Source organism: Bactrocera oleae, chromosome 3 (genome assembly GCF_042242935.1).
Source record: "Bactrocera oleae isolate idBacOlea1 chromosome 3, idBacOlea1, whole genome shotgun sequence".
Taxonomy (NCBI): domain Eukaryota; kingdom Metazoa; phylum Arthropoda; class Insecta; order Diptera; family Tephritidae; genus Bactrocera; species Bactrocera oleae.
In genome coordinates this window covers 68,803,496-68,826,023 of record NC_091537.1, presented here as the reverse complement: position 1 = coordinate 68,826,023, position 22,528 = coordinate 68,803,496, and the positions used below count along the sequence as shown (strand labels likewise).

The 22,528-nt window shown below is 38.6% G+C and overlaps 2 protein-coding genes across 2 annotated transcripts; both read right to left on the bottom strand.

The window, feature by feature from the left end:
- Nucleotides 1-984: 984 nt before the first annotated feature.
- On the bottom strand, nt 985-6,477 carry Gr39b (Gustatory receptor 39b). The gene is made up of 3 exons (XM_036361797.2): nt 4,997-6,477; nt 4,007-4,177; nt 985-1,216 (listed from the first exon to the last, which is right to left on the bottom strand). The coding sequence occupies exons 1-3, from the start codon at nt 5,939-5,941 to the stop codon at nt 1,133-1,135; spliced, it is 1,200 nt and encodes a 399-aa protein (XP_036217690.2). The 5' UTR covers nt 5,942-6,477; the 3' UTR covers nt 985-1,132.
- A 4,046-nt stretch (nt 6,478-10,523) lies between these two features.
- dtr (defective transmitter release) lies at nt 10,524-22,432 on the bottom strand. The gene is made up of 6 exons (XM_014235067.3): nt 21,314-22,432; nt 20,875-21,245; nt 20,698-20,796; nt 20,560-20,624; nt 20,406-20,491; nt 10,524-15,022 (listed from the first exon to the last, which is right to left on the bottom strand). The coding sequence occupies exons 1-6, from the start codon at nt 21,507-21,509 to the stop codon at nt 10,704-10,706; spliced, it is 5,136 nt and encodes a 1,711-aa protein (XP_014090542.2). The 5' UTR covers nt 21,510-22,432; the 3' UTR covers nt 10,524-10,703.
- Between the last annotated feature and the right edge of the window lie 96 nt (nt 22,433-22,528).

Here is a 22,528-nt window from a genome sequence, read left to right as displayed (position 1 = left end):
TACTCCTCTCTCACCCTCTTTCTCTCTTTAACTAACTGTTGTAACACAGAACACTGACAAAACAGGCGAAAATCAAAACATGCTTAACAATACCTATACAAGCCACAGGTTTCTTACAGACGAATATTCCGAACATCTGAATTCAATTGTATATTTCTGTTCCTAATTATGATAGCTATCTTCAATTTTCCAAAACTTATAGAACAGCGAAGCGAACAAATACCTATCTGGTATAAATTACGTATGCTGCCATAATGAAGACTTGTTTTTTTTTAAGGAATCATGTATACACAAGGATGGTTGCCCACTCCAAACCCCCCGGTAAATTCGCCATTGAAGGACTATCTACCGAAACAAGCAAAAAATATTGATTTTCAGAAATTTCACACTAGGTGTACCCCTTAAATTTTGAAAATAACTCAAGTCTAGTTATCACACTTGTGTAGTCAGTTCTGGTTCGTTTACAAACAAACGCGTTTATATTCAAATGCAAAAATAAAGATTTGGTTTCAGTTTATCAAATTACTTTTTATAGTTTTTTTTTCTCGATTAATTCGGTCTATTTTGTTAACCCAATATTAAAGAATTCCCAATCAATCAACGATCATCTTTTCTTTTTTTTATTGCATCGTTTCGAATTTAACATTGTTGTAAACTTTCTCCTTATTTACAACTTACTTATCATACGAGCTATTATAACTGAAAAAGAAATAAAGTAAACATTTTAAAAGCAATCAGGTTTAATGCTCGCTTCTTGTGTGATGAGACGAGCCCCCTTAGGAGTAAGCACCTAAATCATTCATTCATAAAACCACTTGGAACCAGCTACAATATACTTACATACATAATATATTTATGTATGCAGATATGTATGCATGTATTCAGGAAATCTTCAAATATTGCTTACTGTAATGAAATGTTTGAGTTGTGTTTATTATTTCCGTAGACATAGGTACATGCAATTCCAATATATTATATTTCCTTTAAATTTTTGTAGATAATATTATATAATTGATTTCAAAGACTCTTATACACATAATATAGCCTCGTACATAATATATTTCGTATACAAATGTACATTATAGTTGCAAATGCCCCTTAATGATATATATTTTGTTGCTTCAAAAATGTCTCAGTTCACATCTCCGTAATCCTCGGGATAAGTCCATCGAAATTGTAATAGTATTACCAAATATGTTACTATTGCGGTAAAAATCTGAAAAATAATGAAAATACTATTTTATGGGACATTCTTGTAACTCTATTTATAACCTACAATTACAAGTTTGGTTTTAAATTCGAACATTTTTATTCTATCATATATGGTATGGTTTAAGAATTCCGCTAAAAAAATATTTATTTACCGAACCTTAATTTAATTATCCATATCTTTATTGTATCAAAATAATTCATAATAGAAATAATTAACACTACACTTACAAATTTTTTTAAGTTAAAAAAAATAAAAGTATTTTACTTCGATTTATTTAAAAAAAAATTATTAAATTTGAACCGGATTGGTCCATTTAAACTGCCGTCGTAAACCGAATTGATAAAAATTTTTTTCCTAGATTTGAAACACCATTGTTTATATTTGATCTCCATAAGTAATTTTGTGTGTTTTCAATGAAATCACGGCTGCGGAATCGTTGAAAATCTTGCCCAAGTGTTTTGGAGCTTGTCTTATGCGAGTCGGCTATCCACCTCAGTTAATGACGATAACATCGAAAAAGGTAAAGAGGTACAAAATAGTGCTTGAAAATCGTCGTGTTATCGTTAGAAAGATAGCAGAGAATTTCATTACCTCATAGGAATCAGTTAAAAAGATCTGAATATTTTACAAAAACGACTTCGAATAATGGTCACAAAAAAGATGCTTGACAACGTAGCTGAGAATCCGAAACTCATCAAACCTATCTTTACTGGTAGCGAAACATATTTTACGAATATGACGTCGCAACTGTCCAACAATTTAGCGAATGGCGCTCGAAAAATCAAAAATTCGCTGAAGGCACTGAAACCTATCCCAGCCGAGGCTTATAACAAGTGTATGGAACATGGATTAACCTTTGGCATGCTTGTATTGGCTAATCAGCCTATTTTGATGGCGGTAATAAAAATGTGTACCATATTAAATGTAATTTGTTATTCCGGGTAAAATTGTTATCTTCTCGACCCTCTGAGAACATTTGGTACTACCGATAAAAAGGTGCTTTTGTCCAAGATAGGTTCACCCTATGCTACGGTCGACATTCGGAATACTTAATTTTTTATACTCTCGTAACCTGTTGCTACAGAGTATAATAGTTTTGTTACCTAACGGTTGTTTGTATCACCTAAAACTAATCGAGTTAGATATAGGGTTATATATATATAAATGATCAGGATGAAGAGACGAGTTTAAATCCGGGTGACTGTCTGGCCGTCCGTCCGTGCAGGCTCTAACTTGTGTAAAAATTGAGATATCTTTATAAAACTTGGTAGACATGTTTCTTGGTACCGTGAGACGGTTGATATTGCAGATGGACGTAATCGGACCACTGCCACGCCCACAAAACGCCATTATTGAAAAACAAATAAATTGCCATAACTAAGCTCCACAACAAGATACAAGACGCTTATTTGGTATACAGGATCACAATAGGAAGGGGCATCTGCAGTTAAAATTTTTTTTTAAAGTGGGCGTGGTCCCGCCCCTAATAGGTTTAATGTGCATATCTCCTAAACCGCTAATGCTATAATAACAAAATTCACTGGGAGCAAATTTTTTCAGAACTTCTACCTACAATTTGAAAATAGTTGAAATCGGGTTGCAACTCCGCCCACTCCCCATATAACGGTACTGTTAAAAACTACTAAAAGCGCGATATATCGGCACTAAACACGGCAGAGACATTAAATTTTATCTCTGAGATGGTATGAGATGACTTTATAGGAACCGCGTTCAAAATTAGACAGTGGGCGTGGTACCGCTCACTTTTAGGTGAAAACCCATATTTTGGGATCTGCTTAACCGATTTCAACCAAATTCGGTACATGACATTCTTTTCATATCTCTATGTTATAGTGTGAAAATAGGTGAAAATCGGATTACAACACGCCTACTTCCCATATAACACGATTTTAAATTCCATCTGATTCTTTCACTTTCCACTATGGAAATCAGGCAACAATGACTGTATCGGGATAAAACTTTGCGTGAATAATGCGATTCAAGTATGCCACCTTGTGACCAAAAATTGTCTAAATCGAACCAAAACTGTTCAATCCCCTAGGTACTGAATATGTGGACCACAGTGCCTATAGTTGACCTTCTACCGAAAATATCGGTCAATCCACAAACGAGTATACTATTTGACTTTGCGAGAGTATAAAATGTTCGGTTACATCCGAACTTAGCCTTTCCTTACTTGTTTAATTTAAGTTTTTTCCACAAAATTTTATACAAAATCTTTGATCCATTTTTTGGAATAAGTAAAAATAAAAGACGAACCAAAACGCGTCCAAGCAAAACAGCTGCCAAAAATTAACTAAACATTCAAAATGGCCGATCTTGTCAGCATAAATAAAGGATATGAGTACCAACATAATACAACAAAACAATGAAAAATGGAATACACGTAGCCGACCAAAATTCAAGCTTCGCGATAATTTTTGAACAAACCTCGTTTATTATAAATGGGATCGTTTGAACAATGAGTTTAATCTAAAATCTTTGAGATCGAATGAGAATATGCTCTAACAGAAAGATCATTTAATAAGCTAAGACAATCTCGGCTTATTATCTTAAATATAATTTTTACGAAACTGCAGCCTAGAGGCAGATACCTGAACTGAACTGATTAAACTTTTCTTCCGGTTTCTATTACTAAATTATATGTTTGATTTATGAAAACAACACTAAAAACTATTTTCGACTACATTTTATCCCCTTTAATATACCTAGTTTAATATATCAAGCTATGTTAATTTGGTATATAATTTCATACATCCATTAATCTCATACCTTCATAAGTAGCCGCAAATCCACAACCACAAACTCTTTAATCACTATCACCATTGGATCTTGCTTCATTTGCATAGCAAATTCGAATAGCAAATCATTGTAGGTTTTTGTATTTGTATATTTGTATCTGCTATTCAATAATCGCTGGACCAAAATTCCCATGGAAATGCCCTAAATTATATAAATTTTAATATTAGAAGTAAAAATAAATTGTAAGTGGAGTGTTTTTAATTGAGTTTAAACTCAAAAATATTTAAGCGTTTTAACTTTGTGGCTTTAAAAAACAATTCGTGCTTCCGTCAAACAGTCCGGTTTTTGACAGCACAGATCCGATTTGGCCGTAGGAAAGCAGCTTATAGGAGATAATTCCGCCATCCGACATCGACATTTTCACTTGACTTTGTCGTAAGTTTTCATCGCCACTAGCCATCGGCTTCAAAAATTAATCAAGTTTTTTGTACTCGATGATTTCCATCATATTATCTATTGACAATTCAAATTGGCTTTCCAAAGTGGGGTGCATCTTTGACATAAAAATTATTGAAACGAAATCGACGAAACCAAAATTTCTCGTAATAAACTGATACAGTACCAGGCCCATAGCCTCTATATACATTTTCAACCGCCCAGTTTGCCTTTTCGTCTTTATCGAAAAAAACTGAAAAAAAGGGCGTATTTTCTTTTCGCTGGTGTCCATCTTTGTCGCGTGATCAAACATTAATGAGTCAAGCAATCACAAAACTGTCTGAAAAGTTACTTTAGTACGAAATATTATCTTTATAACACTAAATACTCTGGTCGCACATATACAACGCACGACAAAGGTTCCTAAAGCCACCTATTGGCAAAATAATGGTTTACTTTTTAATAGACCTATTATGAGCGGGACGCAACCAATGTTGCATTTGATAGATTAGAACTCTTTGTATAAAGCTTAACTAAAAAATGCGTTCATATGCATATACAATCGGAATAATTTACTTCACTCACCTGCTGCTTGCAGTTCTCCCCAGCATGGCATACAAAGCTGATAACGGTTGCCAGTGGAAATGCCGTTGACATGGTTAAGTATAGGAAATAGAATTCGTAAACACCCGATAATGTTAGAAACGTCCAGTACGAATTGACGGTAATATCCAGAAAAATAACCGTTAATAAAGCACAAAGCGACCAACCGAATATATCATCGAACATAGCTGTTAATTTATTTATCTCACCATACACCAATTTCAGCTGCAACAAATAATCGAAGGATTCCAACATTTTATAATTGACATCTAAACACAAGCGCGGCTTGCGCATACGACAGTTGACTACCGAACGCAGCTTCATACTCAAATGGGTCATATAGAAATCGATATAGTCCATATAGATGATGGCCAACAGGCAGCGGGTACGCAACACCAGAATGCAACCAAACGCATACCAAAAGTAACCGTAGTAGTATTTGAACCAAATGACCACCATCGATATCGACAGGCTGCCATAGGCGACACATGAGTAGCACATATATTTGAAACGTTGGCGACGCCGCAAACTCCAACGACATAGACCGGTTTGCAGGCGTTGCTGAAAGAGCCACACAATACGCTGTGATTGCTGCATGAAGGCGAAATGTAGACGATAGGTGCACATCCCCTCCAACAGGCAGACGGTCAGCGCTATACATTGACTGAGAAAAACCATAACGCTGACAAAATTGGATACCAGCACTTCGTCATCCATTGGCTGTTCGAAGATACCATAGGCAGTTAGAATCCAATTCACCGCCAGGATGATGAATGTGTAGACGCGTTGCCAATGCTGGAGTTGACGTTTCCCGTTGTTGGCAAATGGCACAAGTCCAACAATGGCCAACCACTTCAATATCGGCTGCCACTCATGCAACATGTTGCCGGAAGCATGTAGACCAGCTAACACGTCCGCGATGAACATCTCATATGAACATGACTATCAAACGGTTCAAGGTTTCCTTTTACCTATTTGCATACATATCCTTATTGGTTGTTGTGTAGTTGTTTTTCCCATCGAGCGATACATTTACAATGAGTCAGACATTACGTTATCGCTCACGACGTTTTATCTGATAGGGTTCGCTCTTATTGATGTACAGCACTTAGCTTAATTCTTCAGGGTAATGGCGTGTAAAAATGTATACATATGGTTGTACGGACACGTACCTATACCAGCGTAAATAATCATTTAGTCCTTTCATATTTGTCTGTCTGTGTAACAGAAATTCAATTTACTAAAAAATTACAAAATGCAGTTTTAAAAACTCATCAAATTAAGCGTAGGAAAGGACATCTTAGTGGTTATTTCGGTTAGAATATATTTGATAGGAGTACGAAAAAGTACGAGGTCAACTACTTAAACGCTAATTCCTGAAGTGGTAATGTTTGAGTGAATTCAGCTCTGGTACACATTTTCATGAGCTCTTACTCGGTCGGTGTCCAAATACTTGTATTAACTTGTAACAAAATCCAAACTATTCCTTGAGGCAAGTTTGGTTACCTGGAAAGCGCAATATTAAAAATTTAGTTGAGATGTGATCACCGTTCGTTCAAAATATCGTGTGAAGCGCATGTCGCGATCTCGAAAAATGTTCAACAGCTCAGGGTGGGCCAGTCGGTTGAGTAGATGATTGCTATCTAAATATACCAACTAAGATCCCGGAGCTTTTGCGTTACTATCGATGTGTGTGGCCTGGGATTTCTGATGGAACACTATTCCTCTCCTATTAGCCTAAATCGGTCGCTTTTGGCTCATAGTAGGTTGTTCCCTACCAATCCCACCAAACATGTGGCCAAACCTCTCTGACAGCCAATCCCACAACGCTTATACACTAGGGTCGAGCGAAAAAAAATAATTTTTTTTTTGCTTAGCCTGGAGGTAAAATATGTAGATTATAGCAAAAGAAATTTGGGGACAAAAAATAATTTTTATGTAACATCTAGAGGCAGCGCACTCAGTTTTAAAGTAAATTTCGAAACTATCGAGTAGTCTGACTATTGATAGTTTCGCAGCTCTAGGTGCCTACAAAGTGGACGCTGATCACGATGATGGGACGAGTTGAAATCCGAGTGACTGCATGTAGGCTGTATCTGTCTGTCCGTGCAAGCTGTAACTTGGGTAAAAAATTTAGCTATTTTAATAAAATTGGGTACATGTGTTCCTTGGAAAAAGGGAGGACGAGTTCGTAGATGCGCGTAATCGAAAAAGTATAAATTTCCATAAATAAGCACTAAATTAAGATATAGAACTGTAATTTGGCACAGGAGATTGCAATAGTTAATGGCACCTGTGAGCTAAAAATTTTGAAAAAATGGGATTGATTCCTTAAGCAGTAGGGGAGTAAAAATGGATCAAATCATGTGAAAGCCCCGCCTACTCCAGAGACATTAAATTTTACCCCCGAGATGGTATGAAAGAACTTTATTGACGCTACCGTACAAATTAGACGATGGGCGTGGCACCGCCAACTTTTAGGTGAACTTATGTTACATTCAAAAATAGGTGAAATCGGATTACAAGCACGCCTACTTCCCATATAACACAGTTTTAAATTCCATCTGAATCTTCCACTTTCCAGTATGCAAGTCATTCACTATTGAATATACCGGAATAAAACTCTGCGCGAATAGTGCGCTTAGTAGGCCTTCTTATGACCAAAAATTGTCAAAATCGTAGTATCCATAGTTGGCTTTTTACCGAAAATAACGGTCAATGTGCGAGATATATAACTAAACTTCAGAGAGAATGCTTTCCTGATAATAGTATGTCTAAATGTCAAAATTGAGTTGAATCTGGTCAATACTTCCCTCAGCACCCATATACCTAATATAAAGATTTTCGAACTTCCAGTTGACTATATACCGCATATATCGGCCAATATGTGTTTTAATAATGACACTAATTTCGGTCAGTCAGCGCGGGAGCGGGTTCAAAGCTCGATATCTCGTTAACAATAATGCTTTCGATCAAATCTTTTATTTCTTTTTATAAACACAGGTCAGTTCAATACCATGCATCCAAATAGTGTTTATAATTTCATTGTAGATGAGTACTTTGTAATCTAGTTTTAGCCCAGAGTTCTTATGTAAAAGCCAATTTAAGCTTTTAATTTCATTAGTAGTATTTTGGCATATATGGTATATGTCTTTTTCAGGTGAGCCTTCTATCTAAGTGTATACCAAGATTTATTATATCATTTAGTTGGGGAATATTTATATCATTTAATCTAATTGCAGGAGATGTTTGTGGGCGTAATGTAAATGTCACGTGTTTACACTTTTGCTCATTGACTTTACTTCTCCAGTTTGCCAACCAATCGATTTTGATGCTTTTCTATGACATTTATTACAGCATAATATGGCTGTGTCGTCCGCGAAAGTTTATACTGGGATATCTGCAGTGTATTTAATGTATAATATAGATCCATGAACGCTACCTTGAGGAGCACCAGCTTTTACTGGAAACTCCTCAGTGAGAAATTCCGATTGTTTCACTGTATACCACCTGTTATACAACTATATATGGAGTATATTGTACAATTGGATAGGCAAAGTTTTAAAAATTTTGTGTAATAAGCCTTTATGCCTATACGTTCGACAAGGTTTGTACAGCAATACTTCTTGAACTCGAACGTCTTCCTTATTTCATTAGAAATTCGGATGACTTGTTCTACAGTACCATGTTTTTCACAAAAACCGAACTAGTGTTCTGGTATCACTTTGTTACGATGGAGAAAAGAAGATGTCTTTGATAGCAAAGCTCCTTCATATAATTTAGAAAAACAGGGTAGTAGCTTATTGGTCTGTAAGAAAACGCCTGTGTGTGGTTTTTTCCTGGTTTGGCTATCGTCTTTTCCCACGCGTTTGGTAACTTAGTTTCTAACTGGCATTATAGATTTCACAGAAAGCAGTGCTAGTGCAATACTTGGTAGCTCTTTTAACATTTTTAGTATAATAAGGAGTAGCCTGGAGATTTCTTGGGATTCAATTGCTGAGTCGAATTTACAACTACGAAAGTATTGTAAGTAAGTATACGATTAATTCAGGCAACATAAAACCATTAGTTGCGTCATTTCGCTGGAACACCTTACTTAGATGTTTTGAAAAACAATTTGCCTTTTCTTCGGTACTACGCGTAGAATTACCATTAAAGTTCTTATGCGCCTTCCAGTTTTTCTATGTATGTTTTAACATAATGGTCTTCTGCTTGTTTCAGTGCACCTTTCAGCTTTCGCTCTGCTAATTTAAACGTAACTTTGACGCAGGAGAGCGATGCGCTTGCCATTCTCTCCGCAAGCGACGCCTTTCTATTACTAACTCTCAAGATTCAAGATTTAGTCCTTTGCACTCCACTTCTTAAGTGTTTGTTACCGCCATGTAACGGGCACTTGTATTTTGCTATCCAAAACGAGTATTTAAATATTTGAAGTAATGATATCAACAAATAAGTAATTGGTATATGCCAAGAATTAATTTTAAAAACAAACTCAGCATAAACAATATAAAAAAATTCACAAACACAAAAACATCTAGAAATTATTACTGAAAACAAAAAAACTGGAAGAAATCAGCAGTATAAAATATTATTGTTATTAATATTTTTTTTAGTTTAAAATACTTAAAATTTGGTAATCACCAAAATTTAAACAAATACAAATTGTACTTAATTAATATGAGACATCACTTCTGGTGAAATTCATCACAAACAAGTGAGAGTATTTTTAGATCAGCTATGCCCGAATAAATTGTTGGCATAGGTCACCCTAAAGAGATGAACTATTTAATTAAAAAATATATGAGCGCGGGCACGTATCTTCTCTGAATGAATTATAAGTCATGTTTTTCATTTTTGTTTTGAAAACAACAGACAAAAATCTGATACTGTTTACGGTTTAGAGGCATTAAACAACATTACCTCATCTTACTGTCAGCTGACAACTTCCTACCAACAAAGGATTGATTTTGAACAGCTCTTAAAGCTGACGCTCATAAGTACACATTGAGTATTACATTTATATTGAAGTGCGGATAACCTCAAGACCCTTTGATGGCACACAAACGGCACGACACGCTGGCGAAGCGCTCAAGTGTTTCAACTTCAGTCTAGTTCGAACCGGTTTCGCGGCGTTTTCAACACACAACGAGTGCGACAAACATTTTTTTATTTTCTGATAAGAAATTGTGATTTTATTAGTCAAGCACGATTGCATCGCCTGTTTGCTTGTTATTTATTAAATTTATTAATGTCAATAATCCGGTATACTTAGTATATGATTGTATCAAACCCGGTTTTCGCTGGTACAAATATATTTTCTAACCGGTTTTCGTATTTTTTATAGACTACCGTCAATAGAACAAGAGTTCAATAGACCAAATTGACCATTTGATAAGGCTAGCTTTGTTTTGATTTTCTAGTATACACAAGTTCCCCTTTCGACGTTAGTCAAAACATCAGTTATTACACATATAGCTACACATGGAAATGAAATTAAATTGCAAAATCATTCAATAATTTGTATACATCCATACATATATATTTGGTGGAATCTAGGTACTATATGTACTTGTAGTACGTATATAGACCATATATACTTGTACATACATACAAAGGTGATTAATTAGGACTTGAAAAACTTGTGTTTTATAAAAAATATACATAAATTTGGTTTGATTTTAATATTTTTTTAGGAATTGAATGTAATCTCGGCGTTAACCGAAATTTCTTTGACCACCTCATCGTCATCACCAATAACTTCTAGGCTACATTCGATCAAGTCGAAATCGTTTTTCTGGGCTGCTTGTATTTGTGCGTCCAGGCTTTCGTTGGTATCATCGTTGAATTGCTTTATGAGAGGTGATTTGAGTAAATTCGCAAGACTACGCGATTTCTCTAGGTCATTAGATGCGGGTTTGTTGTTAAGTTCTTCAGTTTTGGTTGTTGTTTCTGGTTGTCGGTGTGCAGGGGTGGCATCACAGAGTTTTGGGGCTGCTGTCTCTCGCTGTACTTCGCGTACTGTGTTCATATTACTAATTATTTCATCTATTTTAGAAACTCTTTGTGGTATAGCCTTATATTCAACTGAGACTTCTGGAAACTCGGTATTAACTGGTAATTGCTTGTGGTCTACTTGACTCTGTATATGATCCGCGAATTGATATAAATAATTGGTGATTTCATTTTCAAGATTTTCCAATTTTCTCATATTCTCTTTGGTCATTTCCTCCAAATCGTAGAGATCAACTGTTTTAGAGTTATCTTCAACGATAGCATCGGTGTTTTCTTGCAAATTATCTATTTTAAACTTGATGGTCAGCTCTTTACCGGAAGCGGTGGCATCTTCTACCTCTCTCATATCGGTGTGCTCGTGTACATTTTGTACTACAAGCTCGTTTTGTATATCTTTCGTTTCCTTTTCTGTTTTCGTATCTGGTACGCTTTTTTTAGTAAACTTGAACTCTGCAATAAGTTCTTCTTTCCCCTCCTTTAACTCATTTTTTTGTAGCGCTTCGGTAACGCTTTTCGCCATCTCTTCCTCGCCCATTGGCGCATCTTGAAACTCATCTTCAGTCTCGACTACACCAAAATTTAACATTTTCTCATATGCCACAACTCCACGCGCTGTTTCTTGATCAATACCATATTCCTCGTAATTACTTCCATCAAATTTCAGCACATGTACTGCCACATCTCTAAGGCTTTCACCCTTCTCATTTAATTCTGGATTAGCTTTCATGTGCTCCACTTTGGCTTTTAAAGCTTCGTCGTTTATTTCTTGGTATATTGCTAAGGGCTTTGGCTCTAGCTCTGATTCAGATTCTAATTCTTCGCACTCATCTACCGCATCCAACACTTCCACATCTAGTTCATCTGTTGCTGGTAATACATCCTCGTAACTTGTATCTAATTCGTGAAATTCCTCTTCGTCACATTGCTGCCCAACCCCTATACCGCCACGACTAAGTTCAAGTGGATTCTTGAAAAGCCCACATTTTTGCTTTTCATATAGCTCTTTTACAGGCTCATTTGTTTGTTTGCTATATAAATCCATCAATTCAGGCTTAGGCTCAATGTCATGAAACCTATGCGCAATTTCATTCAAATCTGTTTCATCTAGCATATCTCTGAAGATACGGGGTATTGGAAATTCAGCATCCAATTGCTTTATATTCATAAAATTTCCGATGTTCTCTTTCTTACTATCACTAGTTTGACCCGAGTTGCCATTAAATTCCATAATTTTCATAGTCTGTTTCGAAAGTGTCGGCTTAACTTTGCTTCCGCGTGTTTCTTCCTCTAAACGTCGGGTTTCCTGCTTATCTCTTTCTTTCTCCTTTGTACGTTGCACCATCTTATGCAGTAGCTCGTTCTCTTCCTCTGTCAGTGGACTAGTAGTTTGCTTGCCATTATTTTGCTCCACACGTTCCACTATTCTCTGCAATATATTACTTTCATCCACTGTCAAATCGAAGTCTTCTTTATCCTGCTTGATGATCTGCTTCAGCTCAGTATAACTGCGTGTGCACTCCACCAGAGTATCTTCATTCGGCTTTTCAACAGCCACCTTTTCAAAGTCCATTTTGTCTATAAATTCTTTATCGATATCATGGAAACCTGTGGGTTTCGATGGTTCCAATGAATAAAACTGTTCATTTTCCTCTTCTTCTGCTGCCTCACGTGCTGCCTCCTCCTTTTCCTTCAACACATTTGCTTTCTGTATTAACTGCATGGCAGGTATACGTTCGGTGGGTCGATAAGGTAATTTAAAACTACCAGCTCCGTTCTCCTCCCTACGCACCTTTGAGTCCCATAGACGCATTGACTCAGTACCACCCTCATTATCGGAATTGGCTGATTCATAGTAGTCTGAATCGTCACTATCACTATAATTAAATTTGCTTTCCGGCAAATCCTCTATCTCGCCAGTGTCCTTTTTCACCACAACCAGCTTACCGCCCACCACTTCCAAAGTATCGTTGTACTTATCTTTTTGCGCATAAACACGATCAACTAATTTGCGCACACGCGCATTCTCGCGTTTCTTTTCAGTAGCAATTTGATGATTCAACAACTCACTGGTATCGCCATTGAAATCGCGCAAATTTGGTGATTTCAGAAGATTCTGTAAACTCGCAGCTTTTTGAGCTTCGGTGGTCGCGTATTTATTTTGAACGGCTTCTCTGTTTTCACATTCCTCGCGTTCTTTCTCAGCTTTATTCTTGCGTGCTATCTCCTGTAACAGTTCATTGAAAGAATCCAACACCTCACGTATGCTGCGCACTGGCGGCTCAGGCGACTTTTGGGGATCTGAGTAGCTGTATTCTTCGTCTGATTCAATTTCAATAAATTCATAGCTTTTCGGCTTTGTTGGCCGTTCTCGGGTTGTCTGCTTCAATAAAGCCAACTCATCAAGAAGATCTTGAATTATTTCAGCGCATATTTTATTCGTGTCTTCGCTACTGTCACTGTCTCTATATTTTATCTCATTACGTATGTCCTTTTCTAACGCTTGTCGGTATGCGTTGTTAATTTTATACAATTGTTCATTTTCATCTTCAAGTTTTTGTAGTAATTGACGTAGTTCTCTTTCTTCGCGTTCGAAAGTTGAGATAGCTTTTCCTTGTTGTCTACCAAAGTTCGGTGTCATAACAGCAGCATCAATTCCAGCTTTCTGTTTGTTATCCGTTTCCGTAGAATCATTGTTAACTACTTGTGTTGGTGTATCTGCATGGTCACCTGGTACATCACTCTCCAATATTTCCACCTTAAGAACCGTACTACCCAACGTAATAACCTTATCGACACCGCTGGCTTCAGGCGGCACATCGGCACTACTGCTGCTGCCTTCTTCTGGGTCTCTTTCACCATCTGGTAATTCTGAAGGTGCTTCCACTTGCGCCACATGTTCGACCACCGAGGCAACATGGTTTTCTGGCGTGGTTTCTCTACACAGCAAAGTTGAATTGGATTTATTACTTTTTTTAACTTCATAATTCTGCACAGAAAAGCTAATGTTTTGCGTTTTTTCAATCGACTCTTTGTCTTTCTTCATTTCTACGAAAAAGTTATCCATATGAGTCGAAAGTTCTTCAAAGTCCTCTACTAATTTTTGGTTGACTTCCTCACACTCCTGCTCATACTTTAATTGTTCAGCGGTTTTGACTTGTAGGAACTCATGATCCTCTCTTATTAAGCATGTTTCTTCTACATTTTTCACACTGCTGTCATAATTTTGCTGCGGTTGCACATACTCTACCTCCATCTGTAAACGCTTTTCAGTTGCAATTTGTTCTTCTTCTATTTCCATCATTTCCAAGCACTCATCGACCTCTATTTGTAGTTTGATACGTTTTTTCGGAGACGGTGTTGAGAGATCATTCATTGTTATTTTAGAAATTGCATCCACGGTTGCATTATACTCATCTTTTCCAGCATCATCGGAATCGGAGATATTTTGCATTTCTGACATGTGCCTGTTGAGATTCCCGGTTTTTTGCATAACAGCTGGTAATATCTCATTGTCTAACAGACGTTCAATTACACCACATGTAATTTCGACAGAATTGATTTCATTAGTTATCTCAACTTTCTCTCTCAACGAATCTGTATTCCAAATATTCAATACAGTTCCCATACTACCATCTGTTGTTATTTCTAAAACTTGAGATTTTGTAACGTGAGAGTCATTTATGATTTTCGATTCTTCTTTGTCTAGATTTGAACGCAACTCCAGTGACTTGGAGTCCGCTGAAATATTAGCATTTGAGTCTGTAGTACTTAGTACCGATGTTGATGAGCTAATATTGATGTCAGAGGAAGCTGTTTCCGATTTGCTATCTTCATTCACTACCTCTTCCCATATACCCAATTCCATATTTATGCCAGCATCGACTTCAGCCTGCCGATGTCGCTTCACTTGCATGGAATCTTCATCGGAATCGGATGAATTGAAAAGGGCATCTTGTTGGTCTGGTGGTTTATGTCGGTTTCGCATGCGAATTGTGGCTATAAAGTAGATTATAAGCAGTTCGAAAAAATACAGAAGATTAGCGCTAACAATAATATCATCAGAGATATGAAGTAAATAAAAATAAAATAAAATGTATGTTAAAATATATAATTTTTGGTACCCTTCACTATTAGTTCAACATCTAAAAATGAACCAGCAAGATGTTATATATCGAAGTCTTCTCTTCAATATATGTTTATTTAAAAATTAAACCAGTCTAAATGAACGGCTACCCTAAAGTATCGAATAATATTTCGATCATTTCTGATCTCTAAGCTGTTCAATTTAGATATTATTTGTTTGAAAAATTTAATTCTTTTTCGTAAAATTTTCTCAGATCACAGTGAAGTCTTCTACAAATATTTTTATTAAAAGTACTTTATTAGATAAAAAGATTGACCAAACCCTACTCTTTCGAAAAATTTACACCAAAGGTATCGTATAAGAGTATTAGAGTATTAAAACCTAAAATAATACCCTCTGATGAAATTTGACCCGGGCTGTCAACAAAAATTATATTTTCACGTATTTAAATACAAAAAATTATTTTCGCCTTGAAAGTAAGCTCCTGTGCCAATACAAGCATGCCAACGTTTAATGCAATTTACCATACTTTAGTTATAAGCCTCGGCTGGGAATGTCTTCAGTAAATTTTGGTTTTTTGGTTTCAGCTCATTTTTGGAGCGTCATTCGCTAAATTGTTAAACGGTTTCGATGTTATATTCATAAACCCACATCTCGTCACCAGTAATAATGCGATTGATGAATGTAGGGTCCGCAGCTACGTTATCAAACGTCTCTTTTGCGACCTCTACTCGACGTAGTTTTTGCCCCCAGAACCAGCAGCGGGATGCCCGGGTGACACAGACGACCCACGCAGGAGAGGCATGAGCGGTGCCATCTGGAAATAGTACCTCAGTACTTGCAAGATTGTAAATCCCCGGATGAAGCATGGAGGCTCTCCTCAAGCAGGAGCCGGGGCAGCAACCCATCTCCGGCAGCGAAGAAGCATGAAGGGGCAAACGACGGTTCCGTCGCGGGACGCGGGAACCAGAGGTTCAGCTGAGTAAACGCAACCCCGAGGGAGCGGAAGGGCGGAGCCACTGAATGCATCAGGTCAAACCGCGAAAAAAAAGAGCGGGAAGATTACGCCTTAAGAACCCCCAAGTTCAAAGAGGCAAAAGGGGAATCAGCCACCGGCGATCGGAGGACAACGTTCTGCTCCAAATCCCATCCCGGGTGTTGGCGGTCAGCGCAAATACTCGGAAGCCCTTAAAGGCATCCGTATGACGGTGCTGACTCGCAATTACCCGGCGGAGATCCTGGGGCCGGAAGAACTGACAGCGCTGCAAGATAATATCATGGATGAGGTATATAATGGGTGTGGGTACACCGGCTTATTCCATGGTGTATACTTCAGGTCAAGAATGCTGCTAGTCGACTGCAAGGATGAAAAGACGGCCACCTGGCTTGCGGAGATCGCTCAGAAGCTGGACGGATGAAGAGGCTCGGTCCTATGCGTTTCTTCCCAGGAGCGCAGGGAAACCCTACGAGTTTGCTCTTGGTCTAGTACGAAACCAAAACGATGGGCGTACATCGGCTTGGAGGGTTGCTGACAGCAGTCTAGAGGACGCTGGATGGAGGATCAACATCACCATCGATGATGAGTCCTATAAATTCATCCGTAAGGAGGGGTTTAGGCTGAACTTTAGGTTCAGCAGTGTGATAATGAGACCTTGGAGGCCTAAAACCACACCGGCGATAGAAACGGCGGAGGAAGCAATACTGGTGGATGAAGCGCCCACTCAGTCCGATACCGGCACATTCGAGCAGGTTGCTACTGCTGTGATGCAAGGTACTACAGCTGTCACAGGAGGAGCACTGAACGAAGGTGCTAAGGAGTGTGAAGGGGAGCTACCCTCCACACGGGAGCTCCTAGAGGGGCTGAAATGGTAGGACCAGTAGAAAAATAACGAGGACAGCGATGACGAAGATCTGTCCCTCCTGGAACCAGTCCTGTGACCGCCAATGCCCAAATAGAAGTTGCCCAGGTGAACCTACACCACGTGACGGCAGCCTCGGCTGTTATCGCGAGTAGGTTCCTCACAGATAACCTGGGTATCCTACTAATCCAGGAGTCGTGGATCTTTAGAGGGGAGGTCAGTGACCTCTATACAAGAACAAGCAAGGTAATCTGGGATATCTTATCTGAGAGACCCCGGTCTTGTGTAATGGTTAGGAACGATATTGATTTCTTCTGTATTTCAAAGTTCCTAACGCAGGATCTGGTCGCGGTGCAGGTGAAGGACAAGGAAAGTGAGGACTTCGTCTTTGCAGCGACCTATTTCCCAGAGGAGACAACCACAGCACCCCCCCGCAATTCATCATCTAATGGAATACTGCAGGAGAAATAAACTCCCCCTCATACTGGGGTGCGATGCCAATGCGCACTACACGCGGCAGGACGGACTGCAACGCAAGGGGTGAGTCTCTTCTTGAATTCATTATAAGCATTAATTTAAGCATTGAGAATGTGGGTTGTGAACCCTCCTTCATTACCAGTACCAGAAGGGAGGTCCATGACATAACTTTGTACAATGAGCTAATGTCTGGGCTGATCCCACAGTGGAGGGTATCAAAAGAGCGTTCCATTTCAGATCACAGGATCCTACGGTTCGCACTGAAAGTGGCGGTCAGGGACCTTCTTCCAGGGCATATGCCCAGAAATACAAACTGGGATATTTTTAGAGAGACCTTAGAGTTAAACATTAGTAGAGTGGGGCAGTTAGGAAGCAATGCTACGCTGCTAGGACTAGAGAGCAGGCTGGCTGCGACTAACCAGTTCATAGTAGATGCATACCATTGCGGGTGCCCACTAAAGACAACCACCAAAAGACAAGGCTGTTCTTGGTGGTCCAGTAAACCCTCGGTGCTCAGAAAATCGGTACGCAGGTTTTTTAACAAAGCCAAAAGAACCGGCAACTACGAGGAATATAGGCAGCACCTAACAACTTACAATAAGGAAATTAGGTCTACAAAAACCAGTAGTTTCAGGAAATTCTGTGAAAATGTCTCCTCAACCCCAGAGGCAGCCAAACTGCACAAGGCTCTGGACAGAGATAAGACACGGCATTAGCCATAAAAAGATCTGATGGGACCTATACGACCAACGCAGATGAAAGGGCAATCGAACTCTTGCTTGAGCACTTCCCGGAAACTATTCGGGACGACCAAATTCCACCAGTGGTCGCACATAAGCCAGATCGCTCAGATTGGACAGCTGCAAAGAATCTATTCAATACAGACTCAATCAAGTGCGCACTGGCTTGATTCTAGAATATAAGTCACCAGGGGCTGACGGTATCTTCCCAGCACTGCTGCATCAAGGAGGGCAAGCTCTATTGCCGTACCTTGTTGGGCTGATGAGAGATAGCCTTGCGTTGTCGTACATCCCATCACCGTGGAGAATAGCAAAGGTAATCTTCATACCCAAGGTAGGAAGGAAGGACTATTCACCGACCAAATCTTTCAGGCCTATTAGTCTCACCTCCTTCATGCTAAAAGGTATGGAAAAGATTATAGACAACCCCATAAGATCGAAAGCGCTAAGAATCGCACTTATGCATGCAAATTAGCACGCGTACAGAGCAGGTAGGTCTACTAACACTGCTCTGGACCAACTAACGGCTGAAATCCAGAACTCGCTGGAGAATAATGAGGTTTCGATATGTGCTTTTCTAGACATTGAAGGTGCGTTTAATAATGCGTCCAACGCAAGCGTGATCAGAGCTCTGGAGAAAAGGAAAGTGGAAGTTCCTAAAAAAAAATTTAAAGTTACTCTCGGCAGTAAGGCGGACTGGAGTGAATCCACGCTCGACCAACTGCTGAGAGGTAGCACTATTCAGTGGTACGCGGACGGCTCGAAAACACCGGAAGGAATTGGAGCTGGCATCGCGGGACCGCATACCAAGCTTTCCATTCCCATGGGTTGTTTTCCGAGTATCTTTCAGGCAGAAGTATTTGCCATAAGTCAGTGTGCAATAATAAATCACCAACGCAACTACCGTAATAAGAGTATCGCTATACTCAGCGATAGCCAAGCGGCGCTAAAAGCGATATCGGCCTACGAGATTTGATCGCTACTAGTGGAGGAGTGCATAGGAAGGCTGAACCGCCTATCAGCTTGCAACCGTGTACACCTGATCTGGGTGCCGGGGCATAAAGGGGTATTGCGGTGGGGCCCCATACAATAAAGGAGCTGCTCCGCACGGAGGAGAGAGCGAGCAGAGATAGTCACTGGCAACAAGCAACAGGGATGCGTCATGCTAAACTGCTACTGGGAGGGTTCAATCTAGCCAGATTCAGAGCAATGATAAACCTTCCCAGAGACAAGCTTCGGCTCCTTGTCGAGCTCTACACTGGGCACTGTAGGCTCAAGAAACATCTGTCTAACATGAGCATAGTTTCTTGTGGCAACTGCCGGTTCTGCGACATGGGGCCGAAAACACCAGAACATCTAATTCTAGATTGCACCGCAATTTGTAGACGCAGGCTCAAGGCCCTCGGCTACATTTATAGGGACAGGGATCACATTGCCTCAATTGCACCCAGCAAGTTTTTGGAGTTTTTCAGGATGCTGGGACTTTGGGAACGCATGTGATGGAAGAGAGAGCACAATAGACGCCAGGTCGCAGTGCAAAACCTCATATTCTAATCAAACCTAATCTACCATGACGATATTTAAGCACTGTGTCCTTAAACTTTTCGATTTTTCGTCATTAACAGGAACGGATGGACGACTCACATGAGGCAAGTTTCCAATGACTTTACGACCTTCACTAAATGCCTTGTGCCACTTAAACTCTTGAGTTCGTGAAAAAATACGTAGGCTCCCTAAAACACTTCTGCAATATTTTTAACGATTCCGTAGCCGTGATTCCATTAGAAAGAACTCGATGCTCAATTTTTTTTTTGTTTTGGTTTTATGGTAAAAATCGCGTCGTAAACGAACAGCGAACAGGAAGTCAAAACTCGCAAGAACATAACAAAAAAAGGTTGGAGCAATCTAGAAAAAAAATTGTCTTGTGTTTTGCTCTACTCCTTAGAAGTTTAAGCTTTCTCTCTTTAAAGTGCTGAGTGCTAAACTCGATGATTTTTTAATCGAAAAGTTTAGATTTAAATGCAATATATAATCTGTACTCGAGCAAGCTTTGATCTTGCTTTAATAGTTAACAAATTCGAGGACTAAAGTTAGAAACCGAATTTTTAACAATGACACAATTTTTATTCGCAATAAAAATGTTTCCTACAAATATGAGGATCCCCGATGTACATCAAACAACTTAATCAAAATAATTTCGTATAATCAACTAAACATACCGTTAACGCTGTCACGTATCTTTTTACGTTCCATGCGGTTCCACCGTTCATTTTCTTTTCGTTCACCTCCGTAACCACCAATTTTCCTACAAAACAAAGGTTGAGAACAAAGTTATTGCTTTCAAAATATATTAAAGACAAAATTATAACCTACCAAGCTTCCGCGCATGCGCGGTCTTTCGGAAACACTGGACGACTGTCGAGATAAGTCAGTTCTTTCTAAACAAAATACAAGTAGACAAATTTAATTGTCGTGAAATGAAGGGTGTACCATTCCATTGTGGTTACTTACACACTCCAATATTAGGGTCTTGCGGTACTGCGGTAATTTAGACACTACTGGATTACCTTGTAGCACCAGCACACGCAATTGCGGCATTTTTGCGAAAATCTATAGTTGTGTGAAAAATTATTTGAAATAATTTAATAAGAATTTGAAATATTGGTTACGATTTCATTTTCTACTGACCTTTACCACCAGAATATCATCGATACGATTATTCGATAAGTCCAACACTGACAGCGTCTTACAATTTTCCAAATCTTTAAGACCATCAAAGTCTTTCAAATAATTCGAGGACAAATTTAGAGTACTCAAAACTGGCAATACATCGAAGCCACAATTCTCGATTTTTCGTATATGATTCGAAGCCAAATTGAGCGTATCTAGCTCGGGGCAGTTTTCCAAATTCTCAATACGTTTTATCAAATTACTTTGTAAGAATAGGCACTTCAACTGTTTTTGATTGTCCAGTCCCTGTATTTCGGATATGGCATTGCATTCCAACCAAAGGCATTTGAGGCCGGTGTAATCGTCCAAGCACTCAATGCAATCGATGCCTGTGGAGCAAATAGTTTTATATATGCTTACCGTATGTGACATCGTTATCGCTAGTTTTAACGCTCACCTTGATAGTGCAGATAAAGCACATCATTAAGCGCCGGCGTCTGATAGAGTTTATCCTTTTTGCAGAGCTCTTTTAGGCGTTTCTTAGTAATGCGTGTCAAACCAGTAATCTCCCTTTGTTCGGTTCGGTTGTTATTGCTGTTGCATAATTGGTGCCCTCTGTCACCTCTATCACCGCCGACGTAATAGCGTTCCATAATGTTTCTTTTTTATAATATTTCTGGTTTGGTAACGATTTTCGGAACACTTACGTCGTTTTGATTATCTCGTTTTAAGAGTTTCTCTGATTATAATATTTTCGTTATTTCCCTTAAATGTTTTCTCTGTTTTATACTAAAATATTTTAAATATTTTTCGTTTTTGACACAATAAAAATTACACTTTGAATTTCTATTCAAATACGTCTACAATATTGAAGTGTGAGTAGGAATATTGATTACACAAAGTTGTTGTTGTTGGCAACAGATGCGCGACACTGAACCAAAGAGTAACTCACCATAATATTAATATAATATATATTGTAGTGGATGTAGTTTATTAATAATACGGTCTGCATTCAACCTCTCTCTGAAGTTTTTTTCTCCCATACATACATGTATGTGCAAGTATGTATATACAATTGAACTGAGGATTTTCGGTATGGTTTGGGAAGGGACCTTTAGGATCTAATGAAAAAAGGCGAAACAGGCACACTTAATGTTAGGTTTAGATTTGTATAAATATTTCCTATTAGATGTATCTATTTCTTATTTCCCCAATTAAAGTGTCTTGTAATCATGAGATAAGTTCATTTCGAAGTGACATTTGTAAGATTCAATATAGGCATATTATACTCATTTTGGTGAGATATGTATCCGCCTCCTGATAGGTTTAATGTACATATTTCACAAACCTCTAAACCTATATCAACTTGCTGAGGACAAATCCTTCCAGTAGCTTTTTCGACAGTGTGAAAATGGGTAAAAGCGGATTATAACCCCGCCCACTACCCGTATAACAATTATGTTGAAAACTATTAAATGCACGATAACTTACTAAATAAACACCCCAGAAGTATTTAATTTCACATTTTAGATGGTACGAAAGATTTTCTTCGGAGCCGATATAAAAATTGAACAATGGGAGTGGTGTGAGGAGTATTATGACATCTTAACTTACCGAGTAAAATTGGGTGAAATCGCAATACACCCACGCTTATATCTCATATAACAAATGT

Bases quoted from the DNA above. Each gene is read 5' to 3' on its own strand.
- dtr (XM_014235067.3), bottom strand. From the start codon at position 21,509: ATGGAACGCTATTACGTCGGCGGTGATAGAGGTGACAGAGGGCACCAA. The intron at 20,797-20,874 runs GTCAGTAGAAAA...ACACAACTATAG, and splicing joins ATGATATTCTGGTGGTAAAG to ATTTTCGCAAAAATGCCGCA. The intron at 20,625-20,697 runs GTAAGTAACCAC...TATTTTGTTTAG, and splicing joins AGACCCTAATATTGGAGTGT to AAAGAACTGACTTATCTCGA.
- Gr39b (XM_036361797.2), bottom strand. From the start codon at position 5,941: ATGTTCATCGCGGACGTGTTAGCTGGTCTACATGCTTCCGGCAACATG. The intron at 4,178-4,996 runs GTGAGTGAAGTA...TATATAATTTAG, and splicing joins GGGAGAACTGCAAGCAGCAG to GGCATTTCCATGGGAATTTT. The intron at 1,217-4,006 runs GTATGAGATTAA...ATTATTTTTCAG, and splicing joins ATTTGCGGCTACTTATGAAG to ATTTTTACCGCAATAGTAAC.